General features: G+C 37.8%; 2 protein-coding genes across 3 annotated transcripts; both read right to left on the reverse strand.

Annotated features, from left to right (window-relative positions):
- Window positions 1-2,427: 2,427 nt before the first annotated feature.
- Window positions 2,428-9,872, reverse strand: ddhd2 (DDHD domain containing 2). The gene is made up of 17 exons (XM_043250566.1): window positions 9,611-9,872; window positions 8,062-8,229; window positions 7,763-7,959; window positions 7,588-7,677; window positions 7,387-7,501; window positions 6,405-6,494; window positions 6,139-6,280; window positions 5,446-5,654; window positions 5,254-5,318; window positions 4,645-4,773; window positions 4,461-4,547; window positions 4,121-4,252; window positions 3,629-3,784; window positions 3,443-3,548; window positions 3,220-3,360; window positions 2,983-3,127; window positions 2,428-2,900 (listed from the first exon to the last, which is right to left on the reverse strand). Exons 2-17 carry the CDS (start codon window positions 8,189-8,191, stop codon window positions 2,825-2,827), a joined length of 2,010 nt encoding a protein of 669 aa, XP_043106501.1. The 5' UTR covers window positions 8,192-8,229; window positions 9,611-9,872; the 3' UTR covers window positions 2,428-2,824.
- A 696-nt stretch (window positions 9,873-10,568) lies between these two features.
- On the reverse strand, window positions 10,569-15,096 carry plpp5 (phospholipid phosphatase 5). 2 transcript variants are annotated; one of them, XM_043250567.1, is made up of 8 exons: window positions 14,832-15,096; window positions 13,688-13,800; window positions 13,312-13,420; window positions 13,113-13,203; window positions 12,461-12,524; window positions 12,133-12,257; window positions 11,172-11,342; window positions 10,569-11,099 (listed from the first exon to the last, which is right to left on the reverse strand). In XM_043250567.1, the coding sequence occupies exons 1-8, from the start codon at window positions 15,066-15,068 to the stop codon at window positions 10,930-10,932; spliced, it is 1,080 nt and encodes a 359-aa protein (XP_043106502.1). In that variant the 5' UTR covers window positions 15,069-15,096; the 3' UTR covers window positions 10,569-10,929. The 2 variants fall into 2 exon arrangements, with proteins under 2 accessions (XP_043106502.1, XP_043106503.1); XM_043250568.1 differs by having other exon boundaries at window positions 14,897-15,033.
- Between the last annotated feature and the right edge of the window lie 659 nt (window positions 15,097-15,755).

The following is a 15,755-nucleotide window of genomic DNA, read 5'->3' on the forward strand; positions in this document are numbered from 1 at the left end:
GTGTGTTTACGTCGTTGCCATGCAACAAGCAGAAATAGAGGTCGGGAACATGACAAATTCTCTTCAGCCAGGTCTCAGATGCATCTACGCTGTTTTCGGAGGCACGGAACCATGAGAAATCTCAGGCTGGGAAACTTCCCTTTGTTGACTCAACATCTTTCCACATCCTTCTTCCACAAGGGACGATTACATAGTCCACTGCACACTGTAGGGGTCGAGATCCAAGTATGTGAGCGTGAATGATATCAGTTCAGATTCACAAGACCAGAACTAAAGTTTCAGCCTGTAGCACTGTAACTCAACAACCGATGGCCACAAGACTCTACATTTCCAAGCAATGAGTGTTTTTAGGTGTGACCTCACCCTTCAGCCTCAAGAAATTTGGAAATACTGGGGGAAAAAAAAAGAAACCGAGCCAGGATGACGTAATCCACATGTAAAGGTCTTCTGAGCCAGATGCTAACTTAAAGGAATAGTTTACCCAAATTTGCTGAAAATTCTCCTCCACGGGCCATCCAATGTAAACGAGTTTGTTTCTTCGCAACAGGTCTGAAGAAATTTATACCTCACTTGCAGTGAACCCTCTACAGTGAATGGGTGCCGTCAGAGTCCAAAACGGCTGGTAAAAACATCACAATCATCTACACCAGTCCATCAATTCAAAGTGTGTGAACATTCTGATGGCACCCATTGACTGCAGAGGGCCAATTGGTGAGCATGTGAAGTAATGACTGATTCAAATCCATTCCATCGAATACATTAAGTTTTAAAATATGCCAGGCATTTAATATTATATATATTTGTTAAGTTTGGATTTTCACATCCTAGTTTCTTGATTCAATGCCTCAGTCTTTATACAAAAGGGTGGTTCTCTTATTTAAGCTTTCTGAATGTGTGCAGTTTGCGGACTTGTATGACTTTCTTTGTACGAGTCTAGAGCGTGAACTGACCTTTGCGTTGGTGGATTAAACAGAGACACAATTACAGTACTGACTTCAATGCAGTGGTGATTTTTTTCAAGCGGTTCAAACGCGTGACTGAGCGTGTAATGAGTCTGTTCAGCTCTTCATTTCTTTCAGAATATCCCAGATAAAGCTTCCTCCTCTGATGATTAAAGATGATGCTGGTATTTACATTTCCATGAACTGGTAACCATGTGACTATGAAAGAAACGCAGGACTTCAACTACAGCAGGATTACAAAATTGCGCACTGATGCGTGTAAGTACCGCTAACTAGCTTTTTACATTTTTGTTGAGGGGACCGAATGGCATAATTGTGAAAACAACAGCACCCTTTTTGAGACCCAAATTTGGATTAGATTCAAAAAGGGTGACTTGAGTTAAGCCTAAAAGACATGGAAAGGTTAGGAAAACAAATATGTTCCCATGGAAGTAGTAAATCATTCTGAAGTCAAATTTCCACCGCAGTGGATATATGAGAAATAAGAATGAACTTGATAAACATAAACCTTAAAGAATAAAGTTTGAATAAATGAACAGCTGATGAAGTGACAACCTGTAAAAACCCTCAGGAGATGCATATTGATCTCACTGTAGTGATTTAAACGCGTTTTTATTATCATTTATAATATTTATAACAAAGTATTATTATTTTCCGTTATGTTCTAAAACCTCAGTCAACATCATTTTTTTGTCAGTAACATCTTGTGTCTGTCATGAAAGGGAACGCTTACTGAAAACTAAAACAACAGTTCAGAAACAGTCTTACTGACTCGCGAACCGTTCGGTTCGATTCCTAAAGAATCGTATTGTTTTAAAAGGGTTAAACTGGCTCACTGAAAGTTGTACCATTACACTAAAAAGAACGAGGCGTTCGAACGTTGAAAATCGAACAGTCTAAGATGAACGAATTATCGGAATATTAATAAGAGACCGAGCTCGTTCAGCTGAGAGCAAATGTTAAATATCTGACAGGCGAACGATTTTGCCTCATGAAGTGAAACTTAACAACCGGCTTCACGTTTGAATTTCCTCCAAGCAGATAAGTAAAAACTAAACATTTCAATAGTTGTTGGACGAGTGCGTTCCTCACCTTTTATCAAAGGCTGGGCATCTTCACGCAAACTTCGTTTCCCCCCCAATTCGTAATGTTTAGTTCGAACATCCTGAAGTAGCGGAACGTGCGCGTTTAAAGAGAAGTACTGAAAGTCTCGTAAATCCTGACGGGGTAACGCTGCTGTGTTCATTGGCTGTGCGGAATTCTTGGGGGAGGAAGGAGGGCAGTTCATGACTCCGTACGGAAAGGGGATGTTTTGTAATGTGTGGCGCACTATTCCAGACGGATAAATGGGAAATGAACGAACTTCCAGGTGGCTGTGATCTGAATTCTTCCTTAAAGACACAGTGTTGGTATCTGAAGAATGTCCAACAACAAAGTCGAATTTAGATACGGACGTCACAAATAATTCGGGGTTAGGAGTTTTAATTATATAATGCAATTAAAAATATCACAAATACCCAAACATTATAAATACATAATAATAATAATTAATTGGAAAATTAGAAAACACTGACCGATGTTACATAAGTAGGCTACACACATTAAACGCAAGTTTCTATTACAGTGCACATCACTGCACAAAAGGTTATTGTGCGTATCAAATATCCGTAATCCTGCTTTAAGAATACTGCAACAATATCCCAATACCTGGCAACAGTTCAATTGGGATTCCAATTTCAAAGTCTTCATTTTTTAGGTAGTTTATTGGCTGGCTGGCTGGTTAAAATGTGAAGAGCGAACCAACTCACTGTGGACTGGACTGGCTTTAAAGGTAGTCGTACAGTACAATGGGTGTATAATTATCATAAATGCGTATTTCTCACTGGGATATTTCCATAAATCTCTCTCAGAACCATCAGAACAGTATCTTCAGACTCCCTGCAAACAAAACAGAAAGAATGATAGTTTTCAGAGCATATAAATAATGCACCATAACAAGCGTCATGAGATTTTCTCTTACCAGTAGCACAAATGGCTCTGTATGGCAAACAGGTACTCATTGAAACTTTCAATTGGTGTCTCCTGAAGGACAAAGTCAATACGTCTCCCACGATTCAACATCCCCACCTTGGTGAAGCTTCTTTCATCCTGCTCCATTGGTGACACTGCACCACAAATATTCAAATTTAAGGAGCGACACTCGAAATATGAGGTGGATTTTGTAAATATCTGAATCAAGAAGAGTTTCATTAGATACCGTCCGCTTCGTCTGGGGGGGCCATGGTACTGATTTCACCCTCGGCGAGAGCTGGGGTTGGGACCTGAGAGATGCTCTGCCAAACCATTCGTAGGGATCCCAGCAAATCAGAACTGACTCGAGTCAAACCTTCTCTGAGCTCTGTACGCAGCAACGCATTTAATTTCGTTATTTTTAGTCATTTTAGAATATATATTCTTGGTTCATAAGTGACTTGGCTTACCGAGGTGCATCCGTTTTCTGCCTTTATGATGGGGTATCAACATGGGCGGCAAGTCCACGTCTTGAGACAAAATCATGGGCTCGACTCGATACGCCACTGGGTCAAACTGCACAGATCACATTGAAGGTGTAAGAACAGAGCTCTAAGGACGCGGTGCGGTTCTCAGTGTCTCGTAGCGTGTCTTACTGGATGGAAGATGTTGAAGAAACTCTTGCAGGTCGGGAATTTGTAATTAGGATCTATCCTCTTCAGACCTCTGACGGTTAAAAACATTCCTATGGGTGAACCCATGGCGAAGAACGCCTGAGGATGAAAGGCTAACTGAGGATAATCGATGGATACCTGCGGAGTAAAGAAAATCTTATCTGGCAACTGTCCTTTAAACAGGGAAAAACAGTTGTTCATATCAATGAGATTCAACAAACAACAGCAGCGCAAACTTGGAGGAACATTCCGAAAAAATATATAAAACAAATACTTTTAATTAAATGATATATGGGATGGATTTAACATAAAAAATACAATGAAGAACAAATAAACACTTCATGGCCTTCAGCCATATATATATATATATATACACACACATTACACAAACAAATTTAACATAAACAATAACTTTTATTTTGGTCATTAATCTTGATTACTTGACAGCGCTAGATACTTTTATAAATAACTTACTTGTCCAATGCCCACATCAAAATGCTGATAATCAACTGCGCTAGTGGTGGGGGTGTGATGTTCATTTCTCATCCCTAGACTTGGGGAGTGCATCTCATTTTGGGCTGCATGTCCACCTCCAGATCTAGAGTGCTGTTAGATATTCAAGACGTAGTTACTAGAAAGTGTCAAAACAGACATTCCAATCGAAAACAATGGACTCTTATCTGTCTTCTCTTCCATTTTTGGGTGTGGAGAGGAAACCGCACACAATTAATGCTACATTGCAAACCTCTCCATTTCTGCCACGAAGCCACTGCGCTCCCATAAACACAGGTTTATAAAGAATTTCAGGAATTACCTTCCATTTCTTCACACAGTTCATAATTTTCTTGCGAGGACCCAGAGGTATTCCGATATCTTTTAAGTCCTTCTCTGAGCAAAGCATCTGAAACAGTTTAATTGGAGTAAGAAGGGTGAAAACGAAGAATCGGAGTTTTGTTTTTCACATGTTATTTGTAATTTGGAAAAAAAAAAAAACTGACCAAGGACTCCATATCCAGTTGTTCTCTGTGCAGCGTATTGAGGTGCTCCTCCAACCCATGGCCTTTCAGCGCCTCCTCAAGACTCTCATATGAACTGCAGCCTGTGTCTAGATGAGTGTCCTCAACGAGCTGTGCACAAACATTTCACAGGTTATGATCTATAAAATCTAAATCACAAGGTGCAAAAGCTTATATATAATATATATTTAAAAAAACCTAATAATAATAATAATAATAATAATAAGATGACTTTATACTCATGAAGAGACATTTTAAAGATGCTGCGTTCATTTCAAATTAATAATTACTATTTATTAGTGAGATTAAAATTCACAATTAATGTAGAGACACTTGGATGTTATGTTTCTCAAAGCATACTTTAGTGTTTGAGACAATTACCATTTAAAGTGATGCATTCATGTTTATTACATGATTATATATACATTTGTAACAATTATTTTATTTTAATTTTTTAGTAAATGTATTTCTACATTTCTGTAATTTTTTTAATTTATTTAAGTAATCATTCTACTAACCACATGATCTTTATATATTATTTTACTTACTTTTATTTTGATTACCGAAATCAGTAACAAAATTGGTACAAACCTCATGAGGTGTGCCATCTGTATCGGTCTCTTGATTGGTCAAGAGGTCAAACAGGATCAGTGTGCCTGGGTAAAACATGACACATTATAATCATCTGACACAAAATATCTGCACTGTCCCTAAGTACATTTATTGTTATATCACCAAAGCAAAACATTCTGTTCTGAAAAGCACAGTTTTGCTACCATGTACCAAGGCTGTGCCCAACCAGGGAAACGTGTCCTGTGAAGTGTGGATGTCTCTGGAGGAAGAGGCTGTGCAAACGGTTGATCTCAGAGGCCACTGTATCCACAATAGTCTGGCAATAAGTAGGGCTGTTGTAGAAGAAAAGGTCCAACACGGTGTCGTTGCTGAACTGACGCAGGCGGCTAATGCTAGGCAAAGTGATTCTCTCAATGTCTCTATTAAAAAGAGAAATAAAACAGTAAAAGATGTATGTGTGTTTATTACACACGTAAAGTACATTTATTAAAGGGTCGCACTACGTCAAAACAAATTTCATTAACATACCTTGCTCAATATTTTTTTCTGAAGAAACATAAACATGCATGGTGATGAAAGGAAAAATGTGAATAGTATATTAACTGAGTAAACCGATTTTCTGTAGAGAGGAGTCAAAATGACAATTACACAGCCATATTACATGTAACTGTATTAAAGTATTAAATATATCTTTAGATATGCCCTTTTAAATATTGGGTCTTGACAAACCAAATGTGGGTCACTTTGCTCACGGATGACCCTTTTTCTTGAAAGGCAAACGTGTGAAGAACAAATAATGTTGAAACTAGAAATGTATCTTGCTTCATTCTTTAAAAACCATTACAAACCTCCGGTTGAGTTGACGAGGAATGACCAGAACGCAATAAGTGTCATGCGGCTTACCTGTCAACTCCTATAGTTTCTCCATGCAAGACTTTGTTCCAGTTGACAGGAAGGTACTCGACCCTTCCAATAATGCACGACTCCTCACTCTGCCGAAAATGGCTCTTTATGAGGCCGTCGGAGACGTTCCGAAATTCATTAACTGCAGCAGAAAATGAAAAAAAGTCAGAATAATAGTGTTGCTAACAGCTTGACAGTTGCGTAAACATTCACCACGCTGAATAAGTGCGTGCATTCAGTTTTAATGATAAATGATAAAGTCTCACCACACTGGACAATGCCACGGAGACGTATGTCACAGGCAGGACCGATACCGTGAACCATGAACACTAGGTGATCTACTATCTCTGGTTCTTCTACAAATGCACAGCAAGAAAACGATAACACAAGAAGAACATTGTAAGCAATATAAATCACACTATAATCCACAAACTGCCTGTATAAAAAGCTACCTTTTAAGGCAGCTTTTAAAAATGAACTATTGTTTTACTATAAAAAGCCATTGTTACTATAGTTATACCATGTTAACTAAATTAACCATGGTTTTGCTAGACTAACTATAGTTTAACCATGGTATCTGTACAACTGTTGTTAAACAAATCAATATGTCAAAAAACTACTGTTACACTTTTACTACAATAAAGCAATGGTTAATATTATTAAGGGCTAACTGAAGTCTATTTAGGAGTTGCTCGACAATTGTTATAGATGTTGACACGGTACTTTTTCAAGCATAAAACTACAGAGTAAAAACTGGGAGAAATAGCTCAGAGTTTGACATTAGCATGTTGCTAAGCTAACAGTGTGATACTTCACGAATACGCAGCATAAACATAAGGGGTAAAGCAGTCCAAGGGGGTTAGATTTTAGCATGTTGCTAAGCTAACTATTTGATGCTTTGGTAACAGTAAAAATACACAGGATAAGCATGGGTTTAGCATGTTGCTAAGCTAACTGTATGATTAATCAAACAAAAACACAAAGGCGCAGAGAAATATCGGGCAAGAAGAGTTAGGTAAATCTAAACGTTTTTATTTATATCTTTTAAGTATCGCGTGAAATATCTGTTATCAATATTCTTCTCAACTTGCCATCGTGGATAAATCACAATGCATTCTGGGGCTGCCTACATCAAGTATTTTTGCTTTTAATGGCTAAAAATGAGGTATTTCAGAAATGTCCTAACAATCATGACATAAACGGCAAGTCATTCTTATTTTAAATCGAGTTTGATAACACTAAACTCACCCTCTGGAATCTCTACTGGAATATTCTCAACTCCTCTCTTTAGTGTCCTGGGTTGAGTCCGTTCAGTCGGGGACGGGGGGAATTCTTTACAGCTGCTGGGATACTGCATCATGAGCTGAGGTAATGCAAAGAGAAAGACAAAATTGTAAATTGCGAACAGAGAAGCGCCGGTTTACCGTTCGTTTTACATTCAGACAATACCTTGGGATTGTGAAGGATCACAGTTTCTCCTGTCGGGATCTCCAAATTCGTCTTCCATTCGTCCAGGGTCATTGCAATCATATAGGCATCCTGTTTTTTTAAACAAAGAAAAAACGGTTAAGCATTTAAAAAATTTTTAAATTTGGATCTGTGCTAGAAGATCTATGCGTCTGACCTCTAGGAAATCACTGAGTTCTTCACTGTAGGGAGTGTAGGTCATATCTTTGCTGCCTTTGTGGAACCAGGAGCAGCGCCTGACCTCGGCGGGCTTCTGTTCCCAATACACGGAGTAACGTTTCCTTTCACGCAGCCTGACGTCATACCTCCTTCCATCTGTAGCCACTACCACTTCATCCTTTTCATTTTTCCCCACTGCAGACAAATCAGTCATAAAGGTTAAACGATCTAATAACCTATACATTCATCGATAGCAACTAATGCTTTTAAAGTTTTGTTAAGAAGTCAATGGATGACCTTGAGCGTAAGCATCCTCCAGCCGCTGTGAGTCTTCTCTGCTGAAGGGTTGCCAGGAGTCTTTGAAGTCCACCTGCTGGTTGTAGAACCAGTGGTGCTGGATGGGTTCATACGGCTCAACAATATTCATGATGAGAACATGAGGGACGCCACGCCAAGGCAAATGGACTGCAAATATAACATTAAACCATCATTTCTAGGTTTTATAAAACTCCCAGCTAACAATTTTTGGTACCCAGAATATTCTGGGGACATTCATTGCTGGACTGGTAATAGAAATAAAACCTAAAAATAGCCTGTATAGATTGCCTTTTAGTTGAAAACATCTAAAACATCCCTGCAATGTTCTGCGAAGGTTTTGGTTAAAAAGGGGGGAGGAAAAAAACAAATGTGACCCATTTTGTAATTACTGGGCTTTTATTTTTTAAATTTAAATTTCAAGACAACTATATTTCATATACATTCTGAAATAAGGGGAGAATACAACTGTTTTATGGTCTTTTTTGGCAACTTTTTAAAAAATCAGGACAGAAAAAAATGTGTCGTGATTTATAAAAACGATAATATATGTTTACATTTAGCAGATGCTTTTATCCAAAGCAACTTACAAATTGACAAAGGAAGCAATCAAAATGAACAAAAGAGCAATATGTCTAAGTTAAAAAAAACCCCCAGATAGAATAGAAAAAGAATAGATTCGTGTTAGAGGCTTTATAAATAATATTTAAATATATTAATTTACACTAACTTTATTATATTTATAACATTATTTACAGTGATTTATAGTACTTATTATAATACATTATTTATTCATAAAATATACATTAATAGCAACAATGTATTATTAAGTCACTTAATTATAAAGTATTAACTTACTATTAAGTAGGCTATTATTATCGTAACAGTATAGTAACTTAATTTTAAATATATCAATAATATCCAAAACAGCTGAAATGACAAAAGGAAGAATAGCGCGAGACAAACGAGCAGAAAATAGCAAAATAAAGCGTGACTTTTGACTTCAAGGAGAGCGGTTACGTCATCAACATGGTGTATATTACGTAATATTGGATGATGGCAGCAACACAAACGACGAACAGGAGCAGGACCGTTAGCTGCTCCAAGCATATAAACATTTGAGGCGAAAATATATACTAACTAAACTAACGTAAACGTCTATGACACGGACATTGCTGAGCGCGTTTGCGTTTGGGTGGGTGTGTAATTGCGCTAAAAAAAAAAAAGAAAGTAGGACACGGCATAAACGAGCATCCGAGGGGAACGAAACACAAACAAAATGCGTTTTACGTGGTCGCGCGAACTTAACAGCACCACATAGCGAGTTCCGTTTAGAATATAAATGGCAATTCGATACGTGGAAAATATAGCCGAATTGCATCTGGCCAAGTCAAGGACGGGTGACCCGATAAGCCTGTCTGGAAATCTTTAAAACAAGACGTGAAGACGTAACGGCAGTAAGCATTACCAGCCCGAGACAAATTTAACAATTACAGAGAAAAAGCATAATAACGTATCGCCATCTACTCACCGGCTCTGCGTACGGATACACGCTTGGGACAAAATTGATTTCTGACAGAGAGAGAGCAAACCTCGCGCCGTCGTTCGCTCGCTGCGGTAGACGAGCAGTAAATCCTGAACTCTTATAAATCGTCTTTGTGTCTAAAGGTCGACTAAAAGGGGAATTTTCAAATGACTGCCAATCAAAAACGGCAACTGTATTTCACTACGGTGTGAAGGGTTATTGTGAGTCAAATCAATGTGAAATTATGACGCTCATCATCGCACGCGCAGTGAAATCATAATAATAAATGACTCAGTTCTTAGTGTTGCACAATAAATGTTTCCTTCAGCGTTTATATTTAGAAAATCCGCGATGCTTAACGCTTAACCTCCATTTAAATGTAACTTTTAAACAATTGTTAGACAAGAAAAACACTAGACACGTTATTATTACTCATAAAGGTATTTTCTGCACATTCACATTCGATATTTTCAAATAGTTGTATCTCATTTTATTGTCCTGTCCTAACAAACCACATACAGCTTATTTATCTCAGCTTTTAATCTCAAACTAGAAAACCCATGCTTATGATTTTTCCTGGATGTTACATTTCTGTAATTTAGAAAATTATGTAGCGGTTGGATGCAAAACGTGAAACGTTCTTGGTATAAAATGTTTATTAAAACTTAAGAACATTAAGCTACGTGCCAAAAAATATGGCATCCCTTTTTCTTTTTTTTTTTGAGTTTAATTGCTGGTTAAAGTGCAAGACCTCTAGTTCAATCTGATGCAATTTTATGTCAGATAGTAATTTCTTAAACATTTCTAATTTTTCCAAAAATATATCCGAAACATCATTTTGATGTTCCACAAGCCGTTAGCTAATCTACAGACAGATAACACGCGGAGCAAAGGTCTCCTCACAGCAAGCTATCTTCTACTAAAACATCAAGTGACCCGATCACAAACCAGCCGATACATTAGAAATAGTCACAAACTTTATTGACAAATATATCAGGGCATTTCCTGTATAGATACACGTTAGGTTTCTATAAATACGTCTGCAAAGTTTTAAAATTGACCTAGAAGATGTTTTCACAAATATTTCTTCACCGGGATAGTTCACATAGAAACGTCGAAGCGCTCGATAAGATACAAATTTTCAAAGACATCTGTGCTCAACAATACACAAAACATTCGCTGTGAATGTCTAAAATGGTATAGGAAGGCAAAAAACAAGAAGTGCTCATTGATTGACAGGCGTCACACGTACATAAAAAGAAAAAAAAATAGACATGATCGCAGCAAACGGCTTGGTAAACTTTCACACAGTATATGTTACGTTTCTACAAAGGTAAGAGGTAGCCCGGGTTGGCCTGCTTGCGTTCCTGCGCGGGAACCGTGGCCTCTCTCATTCGGAGGGGTCTGTGGCAGTCCGAGTCGTTGAGAGCTGGGTAGTGCTGTCTGTAACACAAGTACGCGAAGGCCGAACCGAGGAGGGACCCCACCAACACATCTGGGAACGAACGGGAGTCACGTCACTGTCCACATGAAGGCAGGGCTGGGATGGGGAATATGAAAAGCTCACCTTGCCAGTGATGTTTGTAGTCACAGGTTCTGGAGAGCGCGATCATGACGGCGAAGAGGAGAGGGACGAGGAAGGCACACAACCTCCAGGCTTTGCCGCGGCCTACAGGGCTGAAGCAGTGCAGCTTCCCGGCCAGGTACAGGCCAGTGAAGCCCAGACCAGCAAACGCAACTATGACGACAGAGTCGCAGGTAGATGAAAATTCAAACAATATAAAACTACTGTATTGTACTGTATTTTTACTATTCTAATGTTTCAGGTTGGAATTATTTTTCGAACACTTCTATAAATTAGTAAAAAAAATTACTTATAGTGAAAGTAAAGATTTTTTTGAAAAGATATACATTTTATTTTTTGTATTTTTTATTTTTTGTTTCTGAAAATTTAAATATTTGATTTATGAAGACTGCTTTGTATCACAGAAATAAATGACATGTTAAAATGTATTTAAATAGAAAACAGTTCATTAATATATATATATATATATATATATATATATATATATATATATATATTTTTTTAATATATATATATATATATATATATATATATATATATATATAATTTTTACCAAGTTTATTTCATAAATAAATTGCTTTTTTATTAAATTTACTTAATACAGGTCATAAAAATAAATTGTTTAATTTTATGATAAGGGCATAAAATATGTTTAAAGTCCACATAATATTAAAATGACCCATATTAACCTCTTTAATACATATTGCAAGTTTTATTGTGCTTGAATAAAAAATTCTGTTGCCGTTTACTCTTTGTAATGATCATTGTAATCTTTGTATAAAATACTTTTTACAATCCAAACTATTTCAGGCAGACAAAAGCCTCATCTTTACTTTTTCTCCCATTTCATCAACATGTCAGATCACAGATACTAAACTTTATAAACAGTGTTTCACGGTACATTTAAAAAGTGCGACTAAAAACCCCCAGCAGCTGCTCTTACAGGAAGAGTGTCCACTTGGAAAGCTCTTCCTTCCCTCCATTACTACATCCGGGTCACCGCTACAGTGAAGCTCTGGGTTCATTTGGCCATCCGGGAAACAGCGGTAGAAGAAATCAGGCCGTGGCCTGACAGGGAGCGAGAAATTCAGTTTAATGGAAAAAAGAACTAGGCCTGAGGCTATCAAGTCTTCTTTACTAGTCTTTTCTAGGCTTTCAATCAATGGTTCATTCTTCTGTACTGACAGGCAGTCAATGGGAGATGTTCAGATGTATTATAAAGGTATCTAGTGCAAAGTTAACACTGTAGTAAATTTAGATTAGTCACTCACCTGCCCACGACTAGCTTGATTGCATTAGTGAAAATTCCATTTAACACCAGGGTCAAAGTCACAGCTGTGTCATACAAACAATATACAGAGATGTATGTGAACTGGCAATAACAATGAAGATTATGAAATCATCATTTATCTCATAATCTACTATCATCAACTAATATTTCACACAATGATTTGTTCTAAATGACATCAATGGGACACATGCAACTGCTAAAATACATGTATATAGTTTAATACAAACCATAAAAATAAAATTATGATATATATAAAAGTTTGTTTGCATAATATTACGTGCACTGTGAATATTTATTATGTATACATAAATACAAACACATACAGTGTGTATTTTTAATATTTATGTTAATAAATATGTATTTTGTACATTAAATATTCATATATATATATATATATATATATATATTCATATATATATTCATATATATATTCATATATATATATATATATATATATATATATATATATATATATATGAATATTTAATTTATAAACAACACTTTATATTATATTCATGTGTGTATATATATATATATATATATATATATATATACACACACACACATTATGTAAACAAACTTTTATTATAGATGCGATTAATCTTTGTAAAAATCCAACACACATTTCTTACCTAAGGATGCCTCTTTCACATCTCCCTTTCCACCTTTTTTCATTAAGGCAAATAAGAAAATAACCAGCAACGGAGTGAAGAGGGCGATAGACTGTTTCAAAGGGTAATCAGAGATAAACAGTAATGAGATTTCCCATCATCATCATCATCATCATCACACATAATGCATTTTATATGAACACGAGTTGTAACTACTTACAAACATGTAGCGGGTGGGAACGCGGTCCTTTTTAACGGGATGAAACTTATAGAGCCAGAGTTCCTCAGGCTGGATCTCACGGCTGAATGGAGGAAGCTCCTCAGTCACGCTACAAGAGCATAAAAACAGCCTGAGAGAACAATCCTCATCTCCACAAAACAGACAAACACAGGCACGGCTCAAGAGACCGGAAAATCTTCCCACGCAGCTGCGAGAGAACCTGTCGCTAGTATCACGGGGCGACGGCTCTTTAAAACCGAGCAAAAGACTAGCATAATAGGTTACGAAAGACGAGGTTACTGGTTAGATCGGTCAAACCCACAAATGCAGATGAAGGCCCGTAGCATCTATTCGATCGAGCGGAAAGATTACTTACAGAAAAACACCTAAAAGCAGCAGCCGCATAACAACTTCAGCAATAAAGCCATTATCAAAACTCTTCCTCATCTTTGGTCCTGGTTTGTCATCGACGACGCCCTCACCTAAAACCTGGAAAAAGTGAAAATGTAATTTAAATACAAAGGCGGAATTATATATACACACACCTGACAATTCAACCAGGAAGATAAACCTCATCACCAACAACCATCACCGCCGAGGGGAATGTGACACTTCGACTGGTTAGTATTATAAAGCCAAAAACGGGTTATTTAAAAGGGGGATTTAATATTACATGTATTGCACCTGAAGCACAAACCCTGTTAGAAAGTCCTGTTTAAAAGGGTACCTGGTTTCTAGCTGGTTCACGAAGGTCGTTACCAGCTGGTTGTTCCGCAAACCAGCATGACCAGCAAGTACGACCAACTGGTAATTAGTTTGTTGTAGGTCTGACCGCTTTGGATTCGCAAGAATCTACCATGTTCTAAAACAGCTTAACCTCGTTAAGATGGTATGAAGAGCTAGCTGATGGTCCAAGATGGTCTGTACTAGTTAGAACCAGCAAAAACAAACTACCAAGTTTGCCGCTGGTCTACAGCTTTGACCAAACCAGCTACCATGTTCCAAAATGCAGCTAGATTTACCTCAGTTTTTTTTCCAGTACGGATAAGCTAGTTTTACCGGTCGCTGGTTTTTAGCTGCTGGTTAGCAGGCGACCATGCTCCAATAACCTGAGCATCATGGATATCCAGCTAGTAGCTGTTATGTTGCAGGGCACCAACCAAGGACCACCTCGGACCAGCTAGAAACCATTTCCAACCTCTTTTACCACCTTAAAATAGTAGGAACAGCTGGTAGGTAGTCCAAGGTGGTATCGTTTAAACCAACAGTAAGAGGATGCCAGTTTGTTGCTGGTCCACCACTTAAACCAACTAGAAACCAGCTACCACGTTTCAAAACACAACTAGATTTAGCCTGGGTTTTTTTTCCAGCACAGAAAAAAGAAAGATCGATATTTCCTGAGCAACCGGAGCACCGCTAGAGAGCGTGTCGTGGGAGACAAACTGATTGGTAATCTGTGGGATGTTCTGCCACCAGCCGCGCGACCCTCCGCGACACATCTGTGATATTTGCTTACGAACATTTCCGCAAACACGACATCGCGCATCTTCCGTCTTTTGTCTGCAGTTCGGAGTTGAATACCGACCTTCGGATTCTTTCCTTTTCCGTCTAAACCGCCGCCTTGTCGGCTGTTGAGAGCAGCCACCGGAGCAGAATTTCGTGAGGTCTATCATATATATTTGACATGTCCAGCAGCAGCTAAGCGCCGTACTGAACAGCGATGAAGAGCTCTGACGAGGCAGTCCGTGCACTAACATAACACGTCAGTCCTGTCGGGGATGTCCGAATCGCGGAGGAATCGTTCTTTTGAACAGGCTCTTTTTACTGATTCGATCGAGCCGATTCGCAGAGGCTTTGTGAATCGCACGAATTTAAAGGGAGGTTATGAATGAGTGATGACTTTTGACTTTAGTTTTTAAAATGGTAACATTTTTACTTCGAAGTTAATCAGAAAGTAGGTTCCCATTTTGTCAAAATCATTTTTATTATTATTAAACTTTGTAAAAAAAAAGTATACATATATAACATTTCAGGCAAACCTAAAAAAATGCATTCACTGTTACACTGGCTTTAATGTAAATACTGTTTTTTAAGCAAACGAATGCAAAAAAAAATGAGTGATAAACAGCAGTAATATTTAGCCAAACGTTTTTTTTTAAACGTGAACGTAACGTAAAGGTAAACACGACGCGAGTCAAATGCATCATTGAATCATTTCAAAAGATTCGGACATACGAGTCGTAAGTTATAATGAATCATACGCCCTCTAGAGACCGTCACAGCCCAAGCCCTCTCTAAATTTTGCACATGCAAATTTCCTTAGCCACCTGGACCCTATTCAAAGGAGGCTAAACATATTCCAGAAACACGTACATTTAGCAAAGCCTTTTCATTCACCGCTAAATATGCCTCAGTTCCGACAAACTCAGTTCAGACGCGGATTC

Source organism: Puntigrus tetrazona, chromosome 10, assembly GCF_018831695.1.
Source record: "Puntigrus tetrazona isolate hp1 chromosome 10, ASM1883169v1, whole genome shotgun sequence".
NCBI classification, from domain to species: Eukaryota; Metazoa; Chordata; class Actinopteri; order Cypriniformes; family Cyprinidae; genus Puntigrus; species Puntigrus tetrazona.

Coding starts and splice junctions, on each gene's coding strand:
- ddhd2 (XM_043250566.1), bottom strand. CDS start 8,191: ATGAATATTGTTGAGCCGTATGAACCCATCCAGCACCACTGGTTCTAC. Junction 4,253..4,460: donor ACTGTGTGAAGAAATGGAAG/GTAATTCCTGAA, acceptor AATATCTAACAG/CACTCTAGATCTGGAGGTGG. Junction 3,549..3,628: donor TCTTCAACATCTTCCATCCA/GTAAGACACGCT, acceptor TGATCTGTGCAG/TTTGACCCAGTGGCGTATCG.
- plpp5 (XM_043250567.1), bottom strand. CDS start 15,068: ATGTTAGTGCACGGACTGCCTCGTCAGAGCTCTTCATCGCTGTTCAGT. Junction 12,525..13,112: donor TGTGAAAGAGGCATCCTTAG/GTAAGAAATGTG, acceptor TGTATGACACAG/CTGTGACTTTGACCCTGGTG. Junction 11,343..12,132: donor TCCAAGTGGACACTCTTCCT/GTAAGAGCAGCT, acceptor CTGTCGTCATAG/TTGCGTTTGCTGGTCTGGGC.